Below are 27,647 nucleotides of genomic sequence, written 5' to 3'. Positions count from 1 at the left end.
ATGAACGTGTAAACATTACCAAAATGAATTAACTAGTGAAATTATAAAACATAAAGTGAACACACATGTATTTATTAAAAACACCACATACCACAGCAGGAGCTTTTCCACACGCGTTAACTCTGGAATTATTTGTTGATTTTTCAAAGTTTTTTTTTGAATAATTATGAATGTGATATTTGTGAAACTGCTCTAGTCTGTTGTTGAAGAAGCCAAGTAGAACAGAACAGAATATTTGCTACTTCTGCATAACTGAGTAAGTCCTTGGCCTATATTTCCACTGTGGCCAAAATGCAAGGAAACTGCCAGTGCCATAGTAAATGAGGTACGTGAGCAATTTACCACAGTGGAAAACCAGGTCACACGATTAGACAAGTTTATCTGCATTATATTGACATTTTTGTTGTACATTTTGGTTAAAGTGGAAAAGTACCATTAACTGGGTTTCCATCTTTAAGGTTTAAAAAAATCTATATCAATGAAAGTGTTTGTTTATTTTTATGGAAACACTGTTACTTGCTAAATGTGTGTGCACAAATGTTCTTCTTCACCTCCCCTAAAAGCAGGCTGCATGAAAGACAAACAATATATTTAGCAAGGTAAGATCCTGCAGAGAGCCATGCATGAGACTGTTACCCTTGAGAATCTTCTGAAGATGCAGGATGTGAGCTTTCATTTCTGGAACGGTAACCCAAATATTCCGTGCCTACCTCAAGTAAATTGACAGCAATCTTCTAGAAATGTACAGAGTGGCCTATTGGGTCTCCACTGGAACCTGATCCTGGATGTAAGGGCTATTTTATCTCTCTGCCTGTTTGGAGCATACTCTGTGACATTTGAATTGGACATTTCAAATTGTGAATAAAATCTGGGGTAAAATCCATGAAGAAACGAAGGTATTACTTATTTTCCTTACCCATACACCAGTCCAGAAAGGTAATCCAATGATTCCTGCAAACGTGTACGCATTCACCAGGACAGCACTAAACAGCAGACTCACAATCCCAATTATTATTTGCACAACCTTACAAAACAAAAGCAGATTTCAGGATAAGAATACTCAGGAATTTTAACATTTCACACATTTTGCGAATAAATAAAACATTTCATTGGTATTACACATTGTTGTATAAATCATAGAGCTAAACGATGAATTCAAATGTTGATTTAGATTGTATTCGAGATGTAGGATCTATACTCTAGGGTCCACTCAGACTGTGAAATGCACTTGTTTCCAAGATTTTACAGACAAGCATAGTCGGATATCTGCTCAGATCTTGCAGCTGGTCCTCAGAAACCAGCAAATCAGCTTGAATTGTGTTGGTAAGTCTGCCCTGTTTCTGTGTCCGTGCAACTTGAGAGTAAAGGACTTTTCACACCAAGTGTCAAAGCGTCAGCGTCTGGCAAATGCGTTAAAATCGTTGTACTGCAAAGAGAAGGTAAATCTGTGAAGCACAAGAGATCAAGAAGGAGGCAGCGATGAAGACATATCATTGTTATATGTGGGGCAGCGGTGTTGGTGTCTTTGTGGATTTGGGGTTTATAACATTGGAAATGCTGGGTGAATAGCATGGGCCTGTGCAGGAGCTGAAACTGGACAGTGATATGTCTCTTTTTTTAACATTCTTCAGAATGAGCAGAGACAGGTTTGCTGAGCAACTTGACATGGTTGGTCCAAACATTAAAAAAAAAAAAAAGAAATACCAACTATTGAGAGTCTGTCAGTCCAGACAGTGTCTGTCCGTCTGCTTGAGGAGAGTACTATACATATACATATTTACACAGTCGACTGCACATTAGTGTTCTGTAGCGTCCCCTAATAGAATACAAGTCTACTTACAGTGTAACCACATCTTTGATTAAAGATACAATGTTCCACTATCATTATTAAATATATATGAAGTGCAATTAAATACAATATTTTGAATTTGTTGTTTCTTAACTTTGATAGTTCAAGTTCAAGCTCTGAATTTCATTTATTAAACCTTTTTTTAAATCAATGCAAACCAGTATATTTGCATGAAAAACAAGCATTGACCCTAAACGGGCTCAGCGTGTTCTGATTGTCAGTCTGTGCTCCATGTGAGTGCAAGGCAGAGCTGTCTACTGACTGGGAACTGTGGCTGTGCGCCACAACAACTGCTTCAAGCCATAGCCAATATGTTTAATTAACTAGACTACTGTAATAAATGCACCATCACACTAAAATGTAGTGTTTCCATCATATATATGCATTTGTATAGATGAAGATGATTTATTCAGAGGGGAGTGGGTGTCTAAAGCTAAAAACCATAAGCCACTGTTTGAAACCCTGTTTAGTAGATTAAAACGGTTTTACATGATTTAAAACCTCAGTGTTGATCTCACCCCAGTCTTCTTTCTCTCCATAGCTTTATCATTTTTGAAATTTTGAAAACTGCTCAGTTGGACATTCATCACTTCTAATGGTGCTCATGATGATGTTCATTGCCGTGACGATGATGTGAGGGGTAGCGTGCTGGACTGTGATTGGTTAGAGAAATACATTTACAGATCTGTTTTGTACAATGTTGAATGAATGCCATGTGGCCAGTGTGAAAGCCTCCATGACATCCTAATGAAGGAGTGTTGCGCCGGACGCTGATGTTTTGACGTGACGCGCTTGGGGTGAAAGGGGCATCTGGGAATTGGATTTTTAAAATTAGAATTGGCTGCATTTTAGAATATAATTATTTTATCCTCGCGTTATTCATGATCTTTGAATTCCAATTAAAGCTTTTGTATTATAACATTGAAGCTGACATTGAAAGGCTCAAGATTCATAGCTCTTGAAGACCTGACACACAGACTGGGGCACATTGTGTCATCAATAATCAAATCAGTTTCACCTTCATCTCCTGTGCTTGACTTACCTGCTGCCAACTGGATTGCTGTGCACTGTTTGAGTTACTGAACAGCTGTTAACAAGGGTTTGATCTATATTTTTTTACATATACAGTATAGTATTCAAGTACTGCATCTTATAAAACTTTTGAACATGTGTTATTTAGGTGAATAAAAAAATAACAAAAATAAAAACATGTCTAAAGAGACTTTTTTCATTCAACTGGAAGGAATTCACTGAGATGAGAACATTACATTTTCTGTACTATATATGCAGTTTAAACATTTCAATATATTGCTTTCCTGCTGGTCAACCCGTGGAAGAAACACTTTACATCGCATACCATATACAGTACTACAGTATTTCTGCCAGTACTGTGCTCTCTAAGCTTAAGAAATCACTGCACACCATGTGTATATAATTGCTGACTTACCCCCAAAGCTTTGGGCTGTCCTCGTAGAAATGTCTGCATCGGCCCTGGCAGCTGGCTTGCCACTGTTCCTGGTGCAGCCTGGCCAGCACTGCTCAGGGGGTACTTGTGAGTAACGATAACAAACCCTCCAGCTGTTGTTACATGTGAAGCCATGGCGCTTGCCTGGTCTGGTAGCGGCACATTAAAAGAAAAGAAACACAAATTGAGTTGTAGTCATTTTTTGGTAATATTTGACGTATGACCTATGTGACTTCAATTTTTAAAAGAGCAATAACATGGGCAATAATGTTGAGAAATGGGACACAGCAAAGGTAATGTGATGTGTTTCTTATAAACTTTGCAGAGTGTTTTAAGAACATAAGAAGAACATAAGAAATTTTACAAACGAGAGGATGCCATTCGGCCCATCTTGCTTATTTGGTTGTTAGTAGATTATTGATCCCAGAATCTCATCAAGTAGCTTCTTGAAGGATCCCAGGGTGTCAGCTTCAACAACATTACTGGAGAGTTGGTTCCAGACCCTTACAATTCTCTGTGTAAAAAAGTGCCTCCTATTTTCTGTTCTGAATGCCCCATTATCTAACCTCCATTTGTGACCCCTAGTCCTTGTTTCTTTTTTTAGGTTGTTAAAGTCCCTTGGGTCAACATTGTCAATACCTTTTAGAATTTGGAATGCTTGAATCAGATCACCACGTAGTCTTCTTTGTTCAAGACTGAATAGATTCAAATCTTTTAGCCTGTCTGCATACAACATGCTTTTTAAACCAGGGATAATTCTGGTTGCTCTTCTTTGCACTCTTTCTAGAGCAGCAATATCCTTTTTGTAACGAGGTGACCAGAATTGAACACAATATTCTAGATGAGGTCTTACTAATGCATTGTAAAGTTTTAACATTACTTGATTTAAATTCAACACATTTCACAATATATCCAAGCATCTTTGTTGGTGTTTTTTTATAGCTTCCCCACATTGTCTAGATGAAGACATTTCTGAGTCAACATAAACTCCTAGGTTTTTCATAGATTCCTTCTTCAATTTCAGTATCTCCCATATGATATTTATAATGCACATTTTTATTGCCTGCGTGCAGTACATTACACTGTTCTCTATTAAATGTAATTTGTCATGTGTCTGACCAGTTTTGTAACACTATAAGTCATATTTATGCAGAGATTAAACAAAGAATATAAACAAGAAATATACACATTCCTGCTACTTATGTCAAAAGATCAGCTGAAGTCATCAAGGCTTTTCTCTTGTGGTTTTGTTGGCTATGCCTCGTAGCTTGTTACAGGTGTAGATTTTGGCTCCTGGTTTACCTGGGCAGTTGGCTCCAGGAGGTGCGGTAAAGTGCAGATCAAAGAACAGTAACTAAATAATAAACACTCTCTAAAGTTTGCACTATTTTACCTACACAGTTTGTACAGTTAGTCCCACTTATGTACATTATTATTATTATTATTATTATTATTATTATTATTATTATTATTATTATTAATTTCTAAGCAGACGCCCTTATCCAGGGCGACTTACAATCGTAAGCAAATACATTTCAAGTGTTACAGTACAAGTAATAATACAATAAGAGCAAGATAAACACAATGACTTTTGTTCAAGCAAGTATAAGTGTGACAAAATACAATTCAATAATACAGCAGATAACAGTGATAGTTACATCAGGATATGATTAACTACAAAATACTTTTAAACACTTGGTAACCTTTAAGTTTTCATCAGGTGTACACAGCATGCTATTTGCTGATGATATCCGTGGGTGTTTATGTACAACAGATGTCTGCCTGGTGCAGAATGTGAGAACCTGGTCAAAATGTGATAATAACCTTTTTCTCGTCCGGCGCAACAGTGGCTGCTTGCTAGAGAATTATAATCTGTGTTTGGCGCGTGTATTTCTAAAGTGGTACAAAACTCATATTTGAGTGTCTCAAACAAACCCTTTTTTGATGTGTACTTGACTTGAAGTCATTTTAATTGTCAATTATATTTTATTACTTTCATGGGGTTCTAGTCCTACATGTGCATTTTATTAATATTGAAAAATACTGTATATGTGTCAAAAACGATTGTATTCTTGTAGGCCTAGTTAACACAAGAATCTTTTTTTGGCAATACAAATAAATTGCAATAATTGATATGTGTTAAGATTCGTGGTCCGATTTCAAGTTAATTATTTGAAGGTGTGGAATAATTTGAATATACATATATAATTTCACTTTAAAAACAGTTTTTTTTTTTTTAAATAATTTAAACATTTTGCATACATCCAAAAAAATGAAAACTTTGTCAAATAATTAACTTTAATCATGTATCACTAATTGAAAATACAATTCACTGTTCAATGGCAGAAAAAGGGGGGTTTCATTTACTGTATTTCCTCAGTTTGCAAGTACATGCAAAATTCATCCAAATAAATACAATAAAAAATAGTTTCATTTGTGTACACTGCAGTTATACCTCCTTAGGTTATATTAGGGGACAAAACATTATTATTAGTATTATTATTATTATTATTATTATTATTATTATTATTATTATTATTATTATATACATTTGACAAATCTTTCTGAACTTGCGATATTATTATTATTATTACATGTATTAAGTGAGTTTAAGTTAGTTTATTAATGTTATTATAGTTTTTAAGCTTGTTATTATAGTTTATTAACATACACTTGTCTATTGCTTTTATTTTATTTATTCTGTTCATCTCATATGTTGATGCACGTGTATCATGACATAAGTAATAAATACATTTGTATTTATTAATTCATATTGTGAATGGCATATTGTGTACGGTGGTCAACTCTGAGCTAAGAGAACACTTTGCCTGCTTCCCGAGGGGTGTCCTCTTAGCCAGACTACGACAATAATAATAATAATAATAATAATAATAATAATAATAATAATAATAATAATTAAAGAGAACTAAGGCTCAAGCTTCAGAAAAGTAAATAATACATTAATAAATGTACCAAATATGTGTAACAGCATTTCACTTCAGTTCAGGTACCTCCTACATAAACATGAACATGGTTTGTGAACTTTTAAGAATAAAAGTACCGGTGATTTTTTATTTTATAATTAGGAGTTGAATGAATATTGTGAAGGTGCTAACATTGATTAGCGAAAGTAAAATGTAAAAAAAGGGTTTTAGTAATTAAAAATATCTAGTATTTGTTGTTGTTCAGTAACTTGTTTACAGTGTGTGTACATAAAGTGTATTCAAAGTAATCAGTCTGCAGTCTGCATTTCTACAGCTTGTCATTCAAAGCAGAGACTAGTTGTTATTCTTGTTGGGATTACTGTGTTGCTGCTGATGTTGACAGACAGCATTCAGAGGGTGTGTATAGAAAGGAGATTTTCTTTCATCAAGCAGAAAAAAAAGTCTACATAAAAGAAAATACTGCATTTAGGTATTTTTCAGGTTAAAGGAAATCGATCCAATCTTTAATATACAGATACACCTGTTATATGTCTGAAGAGACTCAGAGCTGGTGGGGCAATGTCCCTCCTGCCTCTGCGGCTCCCGATGGACTGGTAAATGTACGTCTTACTGGATAATTTATAGATTTACTGATTTTACAAATTAACTGTAAGTGGTGCTGCATCGATTATTTCACAGTGGTCAGTGGCAACTTCTCTCAAACAAAAGCCCTTCTCATAATAACCAACCAGAGAAGAGAAGACTGAGAAAATAAGAACCTGGCTATTTCGAGCAAATGCAGTGTGTGTGTGTGTGTGTGTGTGTATAAACAGGCTAGTGATAAAGCAAGTGAGAATATTTTTACATTATGAACACCTATAACAACCTACTGAGAATCTATCAGCGGGATAAATTCAGGTTGATGTTTCTACAGATCAAACAGGCATTCATTATAGTGTTTCTTTGATTGTGTACATTATTACATAATATGGCAATCATCGATAATATATAAATGCAGTATTTTGTATTATGAACCCCTTTTAGCGTGAGATTATAGAATTATTGATTATCATCCCAACAGTCGCTACCACTGTATGTGGAATTGTCTGTGACTAAATTGTTAACTTGTGTAAAGCATTTATTTTATATATATATATATATATATGAGAAAATCCAGGATCATTAATTACCTGTGTGTCTTCCAGGCTGATTCACCCCTGATGAGATACCAGAGTAGATATCCTGATTTGATGTCCGCAGCCCAGTGTAAATGTGTTGCATCTCCATAGCTAGTCCTCTAATGAAGAGAGGAAGAGCTGCAGATGTTCCTATTCACACATCCACACACTTTGACCACCCTGTGCAGGCTTATTTTAAGATGTTTCCAGACCACCTCAGGAAGTGGTTTGAAGCTGAAAATACAGCTGTAAGGGCAGCGTGCATTGAAGCGCTACTGTGGTCTGGACATGTATTTGTGGTCTTTATTTCTTCTGTAGAAATAATAAGCATGGCCGGATGTAAATTTAAAATGAGATCCATCAGTAACATGAAAAGTAGATCACTGTGACCTACTTTACCCTGACATGTTATTAGGACCTGCACCCTGTATCGAGTTGAAAAAACATTTGCAGTAATCACAGCCTTGACATGACATGACATAGACTCAAAAAGCTGGAGTGATGAATGCATCATTCATCACTGAGATCTGGGGATTGTGCTGGCCATGAAAGATGCCTGAAGTCTCTGTCATGCTCCTGCCCCTGCTTCTGGCACGGTGCATGGGTGCATTATCATCTGCATCAGGTACAAGTGCAGCATTGTTGGGTGCACTTGATCTGCAGCAGTGCTTAAGTAACCTACAGCATTTGTTGAGTAATCAAGGGATCCAGGATATACCAGGAGCACATGCCCTACATCATGGCGATGCCAGATCCAATGGGGAAGAGAGCTGCTGATAAATTGGACAGAAAGGGTATATCCACTCTATGTACATGTAAAAATGTACCTTTGACTTACAGGCAGCAAACTGTGTGCCTCCATTTACTCCCAGCTTCAAAAAGGAAACAAAAAGCTGTTGGATGATGGTGAAAAACACACTTTTGAGCTTTGAAACTGAACTAGTTTGGACCAATTTATTATATGTTCATGATTGTATTAACAATTTCACTCAAAGTGAGTAAAAAGTAGAAAATCCTAGATATTGAACAAGATTGTGTTTTAATTGACTTGGTTCAGTCAAGGTGAAAGTGGTGTAGGTGCTACAGATATGATCAATATTTTGATTCTTGTGAAAGATATTTTAACAAGAAGCTATTTAACTCATTTTAAGCCGTTTATATACTGTATATAGTATATGTTGTGTTTCTTGTGTGCTTATAAAATCTACAATGATATATTTGTATTAAACATATTAGCTCCAGACCCATCTCCACTGCTCCCATTGCCAGTGTGCAGCTGAACTGTAGAAGCAATGAAAAGATGAACTGTTTAAATGCAGCACTTTAGATAAATGCTGGTTATATCAAGTGATGAGAACATACATACCAGTGAGATGTCTGGTATTATAGCAATCTATATTTTAAATCAGTGCATTTATACACATGGATACATTCTACACATTATACTGTTTCTAATGACTAAATAACAAATGCAAATTAATTAAAAGATTAAACAATATTTGTGCAGCAACGTTAAACAATAATCTTTTATTAATACTGTAGCGACCCGGCCAACTGAAAGGGGGCCTTGTTGGTCTTTTGTGTTGTCCTGGTTGTTTGTCCTGTTTGGGTGTCCTGTGCTTTTGGTGTTTTGTGTATTGTTAAGGTTCAGACCACGCCACCTAGATATGGTGTGTGTGTGTGTGTGTGTGTGTGTGTGTGTGTGCATGCATGCCAGGGAGAGCTGCAATTGGCCGGACCGGACAAGGACACAGGAGCAGCAGGGGTATAAATACCTGGAACATGTAAAACCAGGGGGGAGAGAGAGTGGACGAGATAGTGTGAGAGACAGAGAACAAGATTGACTCACAGAGCAACAGAGTGAGTCTGAGGTTACCTAACCTGTTACAGATGAGAGAGGCTGAGGGTCTGTGTTGAGGTCGGGAGTGTGTAAGGAACAGAGGGGGAACTACAATTTAGTTAGCGACAGGGGGGTTTGTTATTTTGGTGGGTTGGACCTGGCCCAAACAGGGACTCTGGACGGTATTGAGTTCTGTTCAAAGCAATACTCTGTCATTTAGCCCTGCACACCTTGTCTCCAGTGTCATCCATCCTGTTGAGAGCTCGAGTCGTCACATTGGTGTCAGAAACGGGATGAAGAATCCACGCTGTTCAACAAGATGGAGGCGCGGGCAGAGCTGGACGCTGGCACAGGGAAACCACAGCTGTGGGACGAGTTGATTCCTGTTTATTCTGTTATAACAGTGACAAATATTATTGTATCTTTAAGTCTGAGTAAAAAGGGAGCTAGGTTGGGGGCACACTGACCAAAACACACCTGTGAAATAGGCTAAAAGCTTGTCTTTGTCTGAGCTACTGAAGCCACGGTTTATAACCTTGAGGAGAAAAGCAGACACGAGAATCTCATTTAATTAACTCAAATGTTCTCAGTCAAGTCTCTTATTTAAAGAAGTAAGCTTGATCTGAAAGTAGTCTAAGCTAAACACAGGTATTCTAGAATAATTCAAACAGAATATAAAAGTCTAAATGTTTTATTTTAACAGAAGAGAATATAGTACAGAAATTAAAGTAAAAACTTCAGTCAAAGCATAATAGTACCAGTCTGTGTCAGGCATGTAGTAGGATCTGCTCTGAAGATCTCCGATAGAGCTGATTGCTGTTAGTGTCGTATTTAGAAGTCTTTGCCTTTGAAGACAGTTTCTGTCCTTGCATTATATTCTACACTTCCATATATATTTTGGAAGGTAAGAACTATTTTGAATCTATCTCTTTTATATTGATGCATTTGTCACGGGTCGGGTGACCAGGGGTTACCGTAGTAAACCCGCTTGTAGAATTTGTAATGACTACGCCATCTTGGGTTTGGCAAGGACCATGATGACCGAGTAGATAGTAATTTCCCCTATGCAGGTTCTTTTTATCCACGGGTTCCAATATACACACACTGAAGCTTGGATAGGTAAAAACAATTTTTATTGTTTCTCAAGGGTTAAAATAAAATACTAAAAACCACAGTAACCAGTTTAAAGAAAAACAGAAAATACAGAAAGCAACAAAAAATAAACACCACACCAGGCAGTCCCCTCCTGTTGGTAGTTCTCTAAAAAAAGGAAAGGTTATTGTCCAAAATAGCGGATAAGCCAAAAAGAAGGAATCAGTCTGATAGCTCCGGGGGGTCCCAAGAAACCCCTCTCCCCGACGTCCGCTTCCTTCGCAGCCCGAACCTGCTTCAGACCTCACCACACCCACCGCCCGGACCTCCAACACCTTCGATGAACCTGGAAAGGAGCAGGGCAAAGAAAATGGCTGTCAGGAAACGTACACTCAGGTAAGTAGAATTACCACCTCTACCCAGGGGTTCTGGTTAATTCCCCTTAGCCTATCTTTAAACCCCGCGTGTCTCCTTTCTCTCTCGCCGTCGTTCCTGGAACCCCGACGTGGCACGCTGGAGACCGGCACTGGACCTTGACCCTCCGCGCTGACTGGTAAGTAAGTAAGTATCTCCGGTCCCGGATGCTGGACCTCGAACTTTGGGACAGCAGCAAGTAGAACGCTGGCAGACCTTAGGCGTGTCCTGGCAGGACTACAAAAAGATCGCTCTGCGTAGGTAAGTGCAAAGTACAAAAATATGAAAAAAGTTTAAGCAGTTCTGGAAATGATCAAAGTACAAATAAAATAATGTTCTCTTTTCGCCCTTGGCCGTCTCCCGGGACCACGACCTTGACTCTACTGGGGAATGGATTGTCCAAGGAGTACCAACCAGACACAGCAAGGCAGTACATCCATGCTTGGTTTTCAAATACTTGGAGTCGAGCTAGAAGTGGCGAGATTGAGATTTTTAAAATAGCGAGGTAGATGATACTAGCACGGCTGTGTTGTTTCCTGGCTTTGGTCTATTTGTCAGCGGGATAGATTTCCAGAATCTCACTTCAGGCATTCATTATTGTCTTTCTTTGATCGTGTAGGTTATTACATGACAAGTCACTCATCACAATGACTGATCATTGCAATAATATAAAAATGCAGTATTTTGTATTATGAACCCCTTTTAGCGTGATATAGATTTATTGATTATCATTCCAACAGTCGCTACCGCTGCATGTGGAACTGTCTGTGACTGAATCGTTAACTTGTGTAAAACATTTCTCTTCCCTATATCAATAAAACAAATGACCTTCCCTGTATCAATACAATAAAATAAAACTGTGCAATGTCACGGGGTGGAAACAGAGATATAAATATTAAACACTTTTATATTTGTATCAATATATTAGAAAACCCAGGATCATTAATTACCTGTGTGTTTTCCAGGCTGTTTCTCCCCTGGTGGAATGTCAGAGTGGATAGCCTGGTCTGGTGTCTGCAGTCCAGTGTAAACGTGTTACATCTGCATGTTCCTAAGAGGAATCTGACTTCCACATTCACACATTGTGACCAATCAGTGTAGGCTTGTTTTAAGATGTTTCCAGACCAACTCAGGAAGTGGTTTAAAGCTGAACTACAGCTGTAAGGGCAGCGTGCATTGAAGCGCTACTGTGGTCTGGAGATGTATTTGTGGTCTTTATTTCTTTTGCAGAAATTACAAGCATGGCTGAATGTAAATTTAAAATGAGATCCATCAGTAACATGAAAAGTAGATCATTGTGACCTACTTTACCCTGACATGTTATTAGGACCTGCACCCTGTATCTAGTTGAAAAAACATTTGCAGTAATCACAGCCTTGACATGACGTGACAGACTCAAGAAGCTGGAGTGATGAACGCATCATTCATCATTGAGATCTGGGGATTGTGGTGGCCATGAAAGATGCCTGAAGTCTCTGTCATGCTCCTGCCCCTGCTTCTGGCACGGTGCATGGGTGCATTATCATCTGCATCAGGGTACAAGTGCAGCATTGTTGGGTGCACTTGATCTGCAGCAGTGCTTAAGTAACCTACAGCATTTGTTCAGTAATCAAGGGATTCAGGATATACCAGGAGAACATGCCCTACATCATGGCGATGCCAGATCCAATGGGGCAGACAGCTGCTAATAAAGTGGACAGAAAGGGTAAATCCACTCTACGTACATGTAAAAATGTACATTTGACATACAGGCAGCAAACTGTGTGCCTCCATTTACTCCCAGATTCAAAAAGGAAACAAAACGATGTTGGATGATGGTGAAAAACACACTTCCAGCAGCACTTTGAATATCAGAAGAGTCAGTACAGGTCTCCCCATGTTACAGGCCCACTGACTTGTACCTGCAGATTTCTGGAGCGTATTAACATGTTTTAATACAATGTTATAGTACATTAATACATGATTGAATATGAGACCTGCAAATAGTGCTGTATACAGGTATGAGTGCACTGCAATACATTAAACTAAAGCTGCCATCAATTGACACAAAATAAGCACTGCATTTAGGCAAACATATTTAAACATGTTTTTATACAAAGATGAACAAAACATAGATACCTGCACAAAGAGCTATAATAAATAGTATTTCATTAAAAAATATATTATACACACACACACACACACACACACACACACACACACAGTGGCTCTCAAAGGTATTCCCCCCCCCCCCCCCTTGGACTTTTCCACATTTTATTGTGTTACAACATGGAATCAAAATGGATTTAATTAGAATAAGTCCAGAATGTCAAAGTGAAAAATAAAATCTACAATTGTTCTAAATTACAAATATAAAACAGAAAATAATTGATTGCATGGTATTCACCACCTTTGCTATGACACATCTAAATAAGCTCTGGTGTAACCAATTGTCTTTAGAAGTGACATAATTAGTTGAGTGGAGTCCACCAGTGTGCAAATATGGTGTTTCCCATGATTTCAGGTTAAATACACTTGTGTCTAGGAGGTCCCACAGTTGGTTCCTAACAAAAACTACATCATGAAGACGAAGGAACATTCAAAGCAAATCCGGAATAAGGTTCTTCAAAAGCATCAATCAGGGGTAGGGTGTAAGAACATTTCCAAGGCATTCAATATCCCCCGGAGCATAGTAAAGTCCATTAAGAAATGGAGAGAATATGGCACAACTGTGAATCTGTCTAGAACAGGCCGTCCTCAAAAACTGAGTGTCCGGGCGAGAAGGGCACTAGTCAGGGAGGCCACCAAGAGGCCAATGGCAACTCTAAAGGAGTTACAGTCTTCCACGGCTGAACTGGGAGACACTGTGCATACGGCAACTGGCCTTTATGGGAGATTGGCAAAAAGAAAGCCATTGTTGAAAAAAACTCACATCAAATATCGGCTAGAGTTTGCCAGAAGGCATGTGGGAGACTCTGAGACCAAGTGGAAGAAGATTCTATGGTCTGATGAGACCAAAATAGAGCTTTTTGGCCTCAACACTAAGCGCTATGTTTGGCGCAAGCCTAACACTGCACATCATCCTGAGAACACCATCCCTACCGTGTAGCATGGTGGTGGCAGCATCATGCTATGGGGATGCTTCTCTGCATCAGGGCCTGGAAAGCTCGTGAAGATAGAAGGCAAAATGGATGCAGCAAAGTACAGAGAAATCCTGGAGGAAAACCTGCTGAAGTCTGCAAGAGACCTGGGACTTGGGAGAAGATTCATCTTCCAGCAGGACAATGACCCCAAACATAAAGCCAAAGCCACACTGGAGTGGCTTAAAAACAAAAAGGTCAATGTCCTGGACAAGCCCAGTCAAAGCCTGGACCTCAATCCAATTGAGAATATGTTGAAAGAGTTGAAAATTGCTGTTCACCAAAGGTTCCCATCCAACTTGATGGAGCTTGAGCAATTTTGCAAAGAAGAATGGGCAAAAATTGCAGTGTCCAGATGTGCAAAGCTGGTAGAGACTTGTCCAAATAGACTCATGGCTGTAATTGCTGCCTCTACCAAATATTGACTCAAGGGGGTGAATACTTATGCAATCAATTATTTTCTGTTTTGTATTTGTTATTTTTCACTTTGACATTATGGACTTTGTGTTGATCAGTGGCAAAAACTCCTAATTCAATCCATTTTGATTCCATGTTGTAACACAAATGTTGGAAAGTCCAAGGGGGGTGAATACTTTTGAGAGCCACTGTATATATACAGTGCCTTGCAAAAGTAATCAGACCCCTGACCAATTCTCTCATATTACTGAATTACAAATGGTACATTGAAATTTCATTCTGTTTGATATTTTATTTTAAAACACTGAAACTCAAAATCAATTATTGTAAGGTGACATTGGTTTTATGTTGGGAAATATTTTTAAGAAAAATAAAAAACTGAAATATCTTGCTTGCATAAGTATTCAACCCCTGTGCTGTGGAAGCTCCCAGTTTACACCGATGAAAGAAATTGCCCTAACAAGGACACAATTACCTTACCATTGGCCTCCACCTGTTATTATGACATCTATATCATTTATATTACATTATTTATTTCTGTTTTAAAATGGAATATTTGCCTGCAGATAAATCTTTCTTTATATAAATATAAAAAGGTCTGGTATATGTGGGATTTGAAACCTTCAGTTTGCAAGCATGTTATGTTAACTGTCAGTGCTACACAATTAGTTGAGAGAAGCAGTATTTTGAAAGGTGAAGTCAGCCAGCAGAGAATTCTCGGAACACATATTAGAGATTTTTTTAGCTATCACTCATGTTCATCTTCATCATCCTCATTCTGAGATTTTGACCTTGAACTCTGAACATTTTTGGTTTCCTGTCAGTGTAATGCTCATTGTGGTCCCTATATATATATTAATTTGAAAGTAAAAATATATGAAAGCATGACAACCTTTATGTACAAAAATCTTCTCTAATATACAATTGAACAAGAACTGTTGAATATTTATTTTCATTTCATACAGTTATATATATGTGTGTATAAATAGGCTAGTGATAAAACTAGTGAGAATATTTTTACATTAAGGACACCTATAACAACCTACTGAGAATTCTGGAGTCAATTAACCAAATATTACAGCTACTTTAAGCATTATGAACTTGTGGAATTTTGCCCGTGGAGGTATTTTCTTTTGGTTATTACACACATGGGATGGCAAATAAAACATATTTATTAAAACAAGCTTTACTAGGTTGTGCCACATCCATGCTTGGTTTTCAAACACGTGGAGTTGAGCTAGAAGTAGTGTGATTGAGATTTTGAAAATAGTGAGGCATCTGATACTAGCACAGCTATGTTGTTTCCTGGCTTTGGTCTATTTGTCAGCAGGATAGATTCACAGAATCTCTCTTCAGGTTGATGTTTCTACAGATCAAACAAGCATTCATTATAGTCTTTTTATGATTGTGTACTTTATTACATAATATGGCCGTCATCGCAATAACTAATCAATGCAATAATATTTAAATGCAGTATTTTGTATTATGAACCCCTTTTAGCATGAGATTATAAAATTATTGATTATCATCCCAACAGTCGCTACCACTGTATGTGAAATTGTCTGTGAATGAATCGTTAACTTGTGTAAAGTATTTATCTTCGGTATATATATATAAAAATTACCTTCCCTGTATCAATAAAATAAAATAAATAAACTGCAATGTCACGGGGCGGAAACAGAGATATCAATATTAAACATGTTTATATTTGTATATAGATATATGAGAAAATCCAGGATAATTAATTACCTGTGTGTCTTCCAGGCTGATTCACCCCTGGTGAGGTGCCAGAGTAGATATCCTGACTTGGTGTCTGCAGCCCAGTGTAAATGTGTTCCATCTCTATAGCTAGTCCTCTAATGAAGAGAGGAAGAGCTGCACATGTTCCTATTCACACATCCACACACTTTGACCACCCTGTACAGGCTTGTTTTAAGATGTTTTCAGACCACCTCAGGAAGTGGTTTAAAGCTGAAAATACAGCTGCAAGGATAGTGTGCATTGGAGCACTACTGTGGTCTTATGATGTACATGTGGTCTTTATTTCTTCTGCAGAAATAACAAGCATGGCCGGATGTAAATTTAAAATGAGATCCATCAGTAACATGAAAGGTTGCTCATTGTCACTTAATTTACCCTGACATGTTATTAGGACCTGCACCCTGTATCGAGTTGGAAAACATTTGCAGTAATCACAGCATTGACTTGGCGTGACATAGACTCAACAAGCTGGAGTGATGAATGCATCATTTATCATTGAGATCTGGGGATTGTGCTGGCCATGAAAGATGACTGAAGTCTCTGTCATGCTCCTGCCCCTGGCACGGTGCATGGGTGCATTATCATCTGCATCAGGGTACAAGTGCAGCATTGTTGGGTGCACTTGATCTGCAGCAGTGCTTAAGTAACCTACAGCATTTGTTCAGTAATCAAGGGATCCAGGATATACCAGGAGAACATGCCCTACATCATGGCAATGCCAGATCCAATGGGCCAGACAGCTGCTAATAAAGTGGACAGAAAGGGTAAATCCACTCTATGTACATGTAAAATGTACCTTTGACATACAGGCAGCAAACTGTGTGCCTCCATTTACTCCCAGATTCAAAAAGGAAACAAAAAGCTGTTGGATGATGGTGAAAAACACACTTTTGAACTTCGGAACAGAAATAGCTTCGACTGATTATAATATATATATATATATATATATATATATATATATATAAAAAAAAAATCTAACACATATATATATTTATTGACCATTAATTTGTTTGAATTGAATTGGTTCAGTCAAGCTGAAAGTGGCGCAGGTGCTACAGATATGATGCATATTTCGATTCTTGTGGAAGATAATGAGAAGCTATTTAACTCATTTTAAGCTGTTTAGATAGACTGTATATAGTATATGTTGTGTTTCTCTTGTGCTTGTAAAATCTACAATGATATATTTGTATTAAACATATTAGCTTCAGGACCATCTCCACTGCTCCCATTGCCAGTGTGCAGCTGAACTATAGAAGCAATGAAAAGATTAACTATTCAAATGCAGCATTTTAGTGAGATGCTGTTCCTTTAAAGGTTATATCAGGTGATGAGAACATACATACCAGTGAGACGTCTGTTATTATAGCAATCTATATTTTAAATCAGTACATTTATACACAATTATACATTCTACACATTATACTGTTTCTAATGACTAAATAACAAATACAAATTAATTAAAAGATTAAACAATATTTGTGCAGCAACGTTAAACAATAATTTTTTATTAATACTGTAGCGACCCAGCCAACTGAAAGGGGACCTTGTTGGTCTTTTGTGTTGTCCTGGTTGTTTGTCCTGTTTGTGTGTCCTGTGCTTTTGGTGTTTTGTGTATTGTTAAGGTTCAGACCACGCCACCTAGATATGGTGTGTGTGTGTGTGTGTGTGTGCAAGGGAGAGCTGCAATTGGCCGGACTGGACAAGGACGCAGGAGCAGCAGGGGTATAAATACCTGGGACACACGAAACCGGGGGGAGAGAGAGTGGACGAGACAGTGTGCGAGACAGATAACAAGATTGACTCGCAGAGCAACAGAGCGAGTCTGAGGTTACCTAACCTGCAGTGTGACAGATGAGAGAGTGAGAGGCTGGGGGTCTGTGTTGAGGTCGGGAGTGCGTAAGGAACGGAGAGGGAACTACACTTTAGACAGTGACAGGGGAGTTTGTTACTTTTGTGGCGTGGTCCTGGCCCAAACAGGGACTCGGGACAGTATTGAGTTCTGTTCAAAGCAATACACTACTGTCATTTAGCCCTGCACACCTTGTCTCCAGTGTCATCCATCCTGTTGAGAGCTCGAGTCGTCACATTGGTGTCAGAAACGGGATGAAGAATCCACGCTGTTCAACAAGATGGAGGCGCGGGCAGAGCTGAACGCTGGCACAGGGAAACCGCAGCTGCAGGACAAGTTGGCATCGCAACTGCGACAGAGGAGTGGCCGGGAGATGGCAGAGGGAGACAGCTTTCAGGAGGAGATCGAGCTGCTATGAGAGGGCCTGTGACAAGCAGGCTCTAATGGTTACGTCAGACCAGAAAGGAGTACACAGACAGACGGTAAATGCGCTTGCTTGCGCCGTTTTATTGTGAAATAAAAGGTTTGAACAAAACAAAACACAGGACACGGCGCTTGAGGCCAAATAAAACAGATAAACAAAACGGACTGACGCTTAAACAAACGGTGGACGGACAGACAAACAAACACGGTGAGTCAAACAGTTATTATTATTATTCTTTTTGTTATATTTTATTTTACCTCCTTCTCCACTCACCGAACACACAACCCCGAGTGAGTAAAACGTGCATCTATATATACTGTTGTGCCGGGATTCAATTACCAATTAATTATTCACTTGAATCCCAGCACGTGAATTAATTATGTGCAACCTCGTGCTCACATATTAAATACTTTAAATGCACGTGAAGTGATGTGCCATCCTCGTGCCTAAATACAATTCTACATCTTAAATAACTCGTGCTGCACACACCCATTTATATCCCGTGCAGCCATCTCTATACACCAGCATTAACACACGCAACATACAACATATAACACACAAATGCACACAGGGGCGGGGCACATTGCCACAGGGCCTCAGACAAGTGGACTGGAGTTCAGACGAGACACCAGTGGTGGAGCAGCAAGATAGCGCCGGGCTGGGGATCTGCACAGCGGCCAGAAAAGACAATGACGTCATTCAGGAAGGAGGACGGCGGACATCTTGGTGAAGATATAAACAAAGGGACCTACACTCCGCTCCATTTTTCTGGTAAGGCCGACTGGAATACATTTATAATAGTGGCCAGCTTAGAGGGATGGACTGATAGGGTTAAGACACTACTAATAGCTTGCTTGGATCCAGATACATTTAAAAAAATAGAGCCTGTCATTGATGCATCATCTGCTGAGTTCAAGACTGTGATAAACAAATTGGATGAATGTCTGAGTGTAAATGTAGGTTTAGATAAACCTCGAGATGGGTGTTGTGCCGATCACAACAGTGTGTGGAGCAATGAGAGAGGTGGGCCGGAGAGGAGGCCTGGGGGGGAAGTGTGGTCAAGGCGGGGCACTACAGTGGGCAATCTCCGTGGGAGGCCTACCTGGCCAAATTTCAGATGGTAGCGCTGGCCAATGGCTGGGACCTACTCGAAAAGACCGGTCAACTGGCAGCAGCGCTAGAAGGGGAGGCACTACAAGCCCTGCTAGACGTGGAAGCTGAAGAGCTGACAGATTACCAGGCTATTGTTACTGCTCTGGAACCCCGCTATGGAGGGGTTGAACCTGCTGTTGCTCTGCACCAAACCATGGCAACTCGTTTTTGGCAGATGGGAGAGAAACTGGGCGTGCTGGTCGCAGACGTGCGGTATCTTGCCCGGTAGGGATACTCCAGCTTTACACCTGCGGCTCAGGATGAACTGGCCACCGAGGCCTTTAACCGAGGCTTAACCCCCAAAGCCCAGTGCCAACAGGTCCGGATTGCTGCTCCAATCTCCCTAGAGCTTGCCCTGGCCCACGCCCAAAGGATAGAGGCCATGCTAGAAAAACCCAGCCTTCCCCTGGTCCATGCACGCCAGACCCGGGTTTCTGAAAGAGCTGAGGATGATGTCAGTCCTGTATGGGCCTCTGAAATGGTAGCGCTCTTGAAGATGGCACTCATGGCCACCCACCCGTGCGGCTGAGCCCCGCACGCGGCTGTGTTGAGTCTGTGACAAGCCAGGCCAGATCCAGTGCTTCTGCCCCGTGGCTGGGGCTGCTTCTCCACTCCAGAACTCCCAGCAGCAGGGAAACCAACAGGGACCGGGGTAAGAGACAGTTCCACCAGGCCTTCAATCCGCCTATGACTCGGGTCCAACCGCCAAGCCGAGGGGATGGGACCACGCCCCATCCAGGAGCTACCGACAGCCACCCTCACACGCCTGCCCTGGTAGTGTGGCAGACCTCTGTGGGAGATTATTGCCACACCTTCATCAAGATTGAGGGAGTTCCTTGCAACACCCTGATAGACTCAGGGTCCACGGTCACACTAGTTTGCCCAGATGTGTTGCCTGCCGGAGCCAAGCTGGAACCGACGACTGTACACCTGAGCACCGTGACAGGAGAGGTGGCTCCCATGCTGGGAAAGGGGAGGTTTGTGACAGAGGTGGTAGGGAGAACGATACACCACCCCGTCTGGGTTACGGAGGTGCAGGACCCATGCATCTTGGGGTTGGACTTCATCCACTACATGGGGGGAGGGGGGGGGGGGGCAATTAGACCTGCAGTCAGGGACATTGCATTTAATGGGGGGCCCGAGCTTGGCCCTTTCGACTCTGAGGGGGCCCACCTTTGCCCTGGGGCGATGGGGTCAGGAGAGGGTTTTGTGTTCGTGATTTTGTTTGAAACTTTATTTTGCTCGGTGAGCACTGTGTTGTGTTTAAAATATTTTAGTATTATTTAAATAAACCGCGCCGCCGCGTCTATTTTGAACTGCAGTACTTCCCTGGTGTCGGAGTGTTTCCCTTCCTGCTTCTGACCTGACGTCACCGCACAGCCACCCTGTCACAGGCCCATTGACCTGCAGATTTCTGGAGCATATGAACATGTTGCAATACAAGCCAAGGTCATGTTATTTGAGACCTGCAAATAGTGCTGTATACAGGTTACTATGAGTGCACTGCAATACATTAAACTAAAGCTGCCATCTATTGACAAAATAAACACTGCATCTAGACACACAAATTTAAACACATTTTTATAAAAAGATGAACAAAACAGACACCTGCACAAAGAGCTATAATAAATAGTATTTTATTAAAAAATATATATAATATAACAGAACAGAGAATACAAAACCCAAGGGCTGGGAGCCTTACATATTGTTCACACCATTCTGCCTTCTCTTAACCACAACATGGACCCAAATCAGTCCTTTCCCTCTCCGATATCAGGGCTGGATAACGCACTGAACTGGGACCACAAAATCCATTTAAACAAATTTCAGCTGTGTTAAGAAAAAAAAAAAAAACACATTTAAATGAATGCACCTTTTAGTTCTCAAACGGTTTACAGTGAGCATCTAGTAAAATTATGCAAGTAAGCAAGCAAAGAATTAATCGATCAGCAATCAAGACTTAGACCAAAGGAAACATTTTAGTAATTATTACATCTATGTGTAATCAAAGAATTCTACCATCTATAAAACAAACACCCTTTTTATACCTTTGGATGTCTAATTGTGACAAGTAGGCACTGTTTAGCTCCAGTGTATGTCCATGCAAATACAAATAGGTTATGCAGGAATAAACTGAAATGAAAGAAAGTACAGCTACTGTTTGTTATTTTAAATATTTTATCTTGTCTTTCACCAAGATATGAACCCAGGATTATTTTCAAGGTTTAATATTCATTCATGTGGAAGGGTGGTGGGAGTTCTTAACACAACTTGGGTGCCTGATTTATTCTTTACCACAAGGTGGCACTGTGGTACTGCTTCTACCAACGATGGCATTAGCAGGTTACTTGGTCACCTTTGGTGCACATGCAAGTGCCACAAATAATCATCCAGAACAGAAGGTACAAAGGGAAAGGAGAAAAACCGTTCCCTCACCCTGCCATGTGGATACTTTCCAGGGTCCAAAAAAAAAAAATCCCTTTTCTTTCTTTTTATCTTGTTTTGTTCTCATTCCTCTCCGACTGTGCATGGTCCGGCGCTCCCGCTGGCTCGTTTTCCATCTTAGAGGGGCAGGCTGTGGGAACAACAGAGCATTATCTTATTGGGTCAGCAATCCCCCCCCCCCCCCCCCCCCCAAGGCCCACCTCTCAGTCACTCAGAGAGAGGGAAATCCAACACACCCTCTTCCCCACCTCTCCGTGTCACTGCCATGACTGATAGGTGGATCTACGAGGCTGCTGCCCCCTTCCTGAAGTACCGCGCATGCGCCAGACTGTCAGCACAGATCTCCCCTGTTACAATTCACTATACAGGCAATTAATCATGGATGAATTACTTGCATTAAATTCTCATATAGAGCAAGGAAAATTACCTGTAGGAATCAGTTTATTATACAGTAACCCTAAATTTTAGGTGTGATCTGTTGATTAATTTGTGTTTTTTTTTATTAATATTATTAATGTGGCTAGTAAATAATTGGTGTAAGAAAGAATCTGCACGTTTCTTACCCATCTGTTTGTTGGATTTAAAATACTTACCGGTACTCCTTTACTCAGGTGTGATAACAAATTAGACATCAAATATGGCTTAATTTATGACAGGGCAGTAAACATTATGGGGCACCATAATTGCAATCAGTGTGCAAGTTCATGATTTCCATTTTTATTATTGCAATTGTATTCATTCTCACTCATTAAATTCTATTCATTACCATTTAATGTCGACATTAGGAGAACCGTGCAGAATTGTGTAAACTGCATTCTCCTGTAGGCATTCAAGAAATGTATTCATTAAATTAGCAAAGTGCTCCCCCAGTGCTTTCTTCCACAGCAATATGCAAGAATCTAAAACATGCTATCAAGAACCGGAGCTCCCATCTTCCAATATGCCTTGCAGGATATTGTAAACTTGTGATTCACACACCATAAAAGAGCCGAGTGCACTTGCAAACTGCATTGTGAACACAAACGAACTCAGTCCTGAAAAAAACAGAAAGGGACCAAAAAAAAAAAAAAAAAAAAAAAAAAAACGAACTTTAGCTTGCATGCAAATGAACTCTGTCCCTTTGCTCGCAGATAAGTGTGAACAGCAAGCACATTCCCTCCCCTTCTAGCGCTGGTGGTACAGTACTGTCAGATTTACATGTACTCTATCTATATATACACACACACAAACTCAGGGGAGACATTTAAGGAGGACAGAAATGCTTTAAACTCCTGTAAGTGGTTGTGTCTGTGCTCTGGGCATGCTATGTGTCCAGACAACTTTAATAATCAAGAAAATCACACACTTATTTAATATGAAGTTTTAACAAATCAGCGCAGTAGTAGTGCCCTTTCGGTTTATTAAATGCTTTAAAAAAAGTGGATTGGTTGCTCAGACCACCGTAAATCTCAAGTAATAAGCAATCAGGTTTAACAGCATTAGTACTTCAAAATACAGTAATACAAATATGGTTATTAATTTAGCCTTAAGGCTAGTCATGCAAAAAGCTAGAGCACCCACAGCTACATTCTAGAATATTCAGGTTATCTCTTAAAACTAACACATAATTTCTATACCTTATAGCAATGCATCAAATATAAAAGATATAAATTTAAATATATGCTTACCTTCTAGTATATGGAAGTGTAGTGTATAAGAACTGACTTCAAAAGTCAGACTTCTGACTTTGATCAAACAGCAATCAGTTTTTCAGAGACACTCAGAGCATGGACCACGTCAGCTTGCAAGATCAAGTTCAATGGTTCCAAATGGAGTCTTGCTCTGGGCTTACATAGGATTTTCCCTCCATTGAATACATCAGGAGTCCCAATTAAATCTAATCATCAATATGCCTTGACAGTTCTTATCTTTGAGTTAATGATATATTCCAAAATAATCCAGTCAACTCCTTTTAAAACTAATTGGAGTTATATAAAAAAAACATTTAATTAATTGGATATAACACCTTTCCAATATATTGGAACATGATCTCATGGTTCTCATTTTCAACCCCTCCTTTCTCTAAAAAGTCAGGTGAACCAAAGTTCATAGGATCTTTGCTACAATACAAGTTTATATGTGTATTAAAAGATGTTGTTTTATATAAAACATCAACTTTGTGTGATTATATTAGCCTGGGTCTACAATCTATTTTCTCCGAGAAGCTGTGATAGTGATGGCTTTGCAGGGGTGATGTCAGACCAGAAAAACAGAATCAACTACAGGAAGTGGCAGGGCAAAACTGAAACACTACCGTTCAGCTCTTTTATTAAATAATAAAACAAAAGATTTTAAACAAGACAAAACAAGAGGGCACGTTGGCCAACCAAATAACAAATAATTCTCGTGCTGGTGTATAAACCAGCACTCTTAGCAATTGTTTATATTTTCAGTTATTTCTCTTTGATATTTCAGGTTGTTTGTTATTTTTCCCAATGATAGCACACACGCATGGGAATACAAACAGTCCACAGCTCCTTCCCTTACTACAGACGGTTCTGCAGAGTCTTGTTTAAAATTATCTGAAGCACTCAGCGCTACACTCACACTGAGCCTAAAACAGTCCATACAAATAGTACCAACGACTCACGTTTGTCTCCTTGTTTCCAAATGGCATCTGCTCCTGTGTTGACTCTTTCCGATTTCTTTTATCCTGCCGAGATTGTTTTCAAGCTTTTGTTCCATGTTTGATTGCAGTTCTTCTGTTCCGCGTCTCCACACGCACACACACGAGACCGCAACAACAAAACTAATCCTTTTTCATGCTGCCCTTGCATGCACGTTTCACTGCTCAGCTCTGCACTCTTAGTTTAACATTTGTAACTCTGAACTTGACACTGACCTCTCTTCCTACTGTGTTAGCCTGGCCTCTTTTTAAGCTCTGAGCATTCCCGCCACAGTTAAAACTGACCACTCTCATTCGGGCCTGTTCAGTGTAATTTGTTCCTCCATTTCTTAAAGGCGTATTCCACTAAAATCGTACATAAACTGTTTTTAAACCAAATACACACTTAAGTGAGATGTACTGCTTTTATTTCCAACTACTTCACGATGTTATGTTAGTAATAAAAAGCAATATATCTCACAATATATATTTATATTATATTTGAATATATATTTAATAACTTTAAGTTGTCTCCTCAAACATACTGCAATTATTCTCTCCAAACAAATACATAGTTATACTAAAGACAAGAAAACAGCTAAAATTCATAGGACCATAATAATAACAATTATCCTCCCACCCGATTTTAATAATCGCAGTACAACAATTTCCCAAATCTACTAATATACCACAGTTAATAAGATACTAAAGTGCCAATCCAGTAAAATAATATATTTAGAATTAGTGATCACAGATTTGTTTTTGTTTTAACCATACTTTTAGTTTATAAGTACAATCTTTAAATTCATGTTGACCTTTAATGTCGTCTGGCAAAGAATTCCAGAAAGTTACACCTTTAAGAGAAAATGCAGTTGGTGCAAATTCTGTACGTCGTTTTGCCTCCATACAGTTACCTTAAACAGCTGTTCTGGTAATTCTGTTATTATAATCTGAACAAAGTTTTATAAATTCCATTATTGGGGGAGGGGCAAGATCATGTAGACTTAAAAACCAGAACTCCATAATAATAATATATATAGGCTTGCTACTTTTCTATATTAATCGGTAAAAATAATCATTTAGAAATAATCTCTTGTTGGTGTAGTTTTTATACTTACTGTCTGTCCCATCTCCTTTCCTCCCTGAATGGCTAGGGGTCGCTGTCAATCATCTCAGTGGTCCGTTAGTACTGTAGTTTCACTGTCACTCTCATTTCACCCTGTTCTAGATCTCGTTGAATGAACCACCACTACAATGCTCTCATTCGCTTAAATGACTGTCAAACATCATGACCTGCACCGACTGTGCACTTTCATTTGCCAGCTACAGTGCCTGTCATTCAAAGCGCCTACTTTGAAATGAGCAGGTTAAGGTGTAGGTGGGCTTTTGCTATAGGTATACGGTGACAGTTACTAGTTTGATTTGAAAATGGGGTGCAAGAGGAAAACACTTGATGAATATTGTGCACAATACCGTAACAGACAGCTGAAATCTCCATGGCAGGACTAAGCGGGCCCGTCTGCCTTACCTTCCAGTGACTGAGTCTGGCTGTGCTGAAAACAAGTGCAAGTTAGTTCTGTTCAACTATCTAATGTTTTGTTATGTGCATATTATTTTTACTTGTAAATTTATGCCATAAATGTCTTTGTAACACACTTTTGTATGCTGTGTTTTCCATGGTTTATTTTAGACATTTTTTTTTAATTTGTGTAGGATTTGCTATACAAGGTATAGCTCTGCTGTGACCAAATGTTATTTCAATTCGAATGTTGGTAACCATGGTTTTGTTGCACGTTGAATATGATTGATGAGTTTCACTAAATAAGACGTTTCTCAATGGAATAAAAAGTCTGTGTTTTTTTTAAAGCATAACGGTTGATTTCACCCATTCTCTGCTTAAATGGAAAAATAAAGATCGAAAATTCTTTCTAAAATAAATGTCGATATAAATCGTCGATTTGGCAAAAAAATAAAAATCGAATAGTAGCAAGTCTAGATATAGTGTATATGTATATCAAGAATGCCCTGCTCAAATTTATTTTAAATGTGTGTGTTATTGTTTTTATAAAATTATATTAGTGATGTGATTAGTGCATGCTTTATGTTGTCTGGCACTTTTTGATAATTGATTTGTATCACGTTATGTTGGCTTCTCCACCCGCTTCTCTATGTTTGCCTTGTTGAGCACCTAAGCCATCCTGGGGTTTGTATGTCTGTGCAGGAGACAGGAGACAGACATGTGAGAGAGACGGAAACGGACCAGTAAATGGAGCATCTCGACAATAAGTATTGGGCTGATTGTATTCCGGTGTTGAATAATGAGTGCGAACGACATGAGTGTTTTTAGCCTGTTTGGTAGTCGATTGGAATTTAAGAAGTGCACAGAATAGGCTATATTGCGATGCTGGTTTCTCTCTCGCTCTGTGTGTGTGTTCCCTCCCCTGCATGGACATTGTGTGTGTGTGTGTGTGTGTGTGTGTGTGTGTGTGTGTGTGCGGTGTGTGGGTATTTGTACTTTTGTCCAGTGGTATTGTTTTTGTTATGACAGTTTTACTGTGTCTTTGAATGTGTATCTCCACTTTATTGCTGGGTAGCAGCGTTGTTGCATTTGCACTTTAATACATGACCTCATTAATGTGAACCTTGTTTAACTGCTTGAAATCTTGCTCCCTGTTAATAGGTGAATGGAATTATTACATCTTGCCTTCCTCAATGATCCTCCTGGGAAGTGGACCTCATACTCTTAGTGCTTGAATCCCATAACTATCAATTATTTGTGTGTTTCAGATTCTCATCTCTTCCTTACGTCAAGGCTTCATATGAGCCGTTCCATCGTCTGAGAGCCGAACCCGGCTGGTAACTGGGAGCCAGTCCTGAGTCTCTGCCTGTAACGACTCTCTGAGAAGTCAGAGGACTGTATTTTCAGGAGCCCGGAGGCGGATAGGGCTAGCCTCAACTCCATAAGGAAGGCTCTCTCGGTTGGAGTCTGGTCCATCCTTTTCTCTCTCTCCTGTTCCAGAGGCCAGGCCTCCAATCCTAAGTTGCATTTTGTAGTGTTACAACCTGGAATT

General features: G+C 39.4%; 1 protein-coding gene across 4 annotated transcripts in view; it reads right to left on the bottom strand.

Moving 5' to 3' along the window:
* LOC117407886 (membrane-spanning 4-domains subfamily A member 8-like) overlaps nt 1–24,904 on the bottom strand; it is a 31,976-nt gene extending 7,072 nt beyond the window's left edge. For 2 of the 4 annotated variants that reach the window (XM_059015466.1, XM_059015467.1), the window contains exons 1-3: nt 7,429–7,586; nt 3,297–3,463; nt 917–1,024 (exon numbers count right to left, since the gene is read on the bottom strand). In XM_059015466.1, the coding sequence (XP_058871449.1) occupies nt 917–1,024; nt 3,297–3,463; nt 7,429–7,525 (372 nt within the window). In that variant the 5' untranslated portion in view covers nt 7,526–7,586. Of the gene's footprint in view, nt 1–916; nt 1,025–3,296; nt 3,464–7,428; nt 7,587–21,108; nt 21,318–21,923; nt 22,063–24,561 lie in introns of those variants that run through there. The other 2 variants (XM_059015468.1, XR_009319981.1) reach the window with 2 other exon arrangements.
* Between the last annotated feature and the right edge of the window lie 2,743 nt (nt 24,905–27,647).

Source organism: Acipenser ruthenus, chromosome 50, assembly GCF_902713425.1.
Source record: "Acipenser ruthenus chromosome 50, fAciRut3.2 maternal haplotype, whole genome shotgun sequence".
Taxonomy (NCBI): Eukaryota; Metazoa; Chordata; class Actinopteri; order Acipenseriformes; family Acipenseridae; genus Acipenser; species Acipenser ruthenus.
This window is presented reverse-complemented; position numbering and strand designations above follow the sequence as displayed.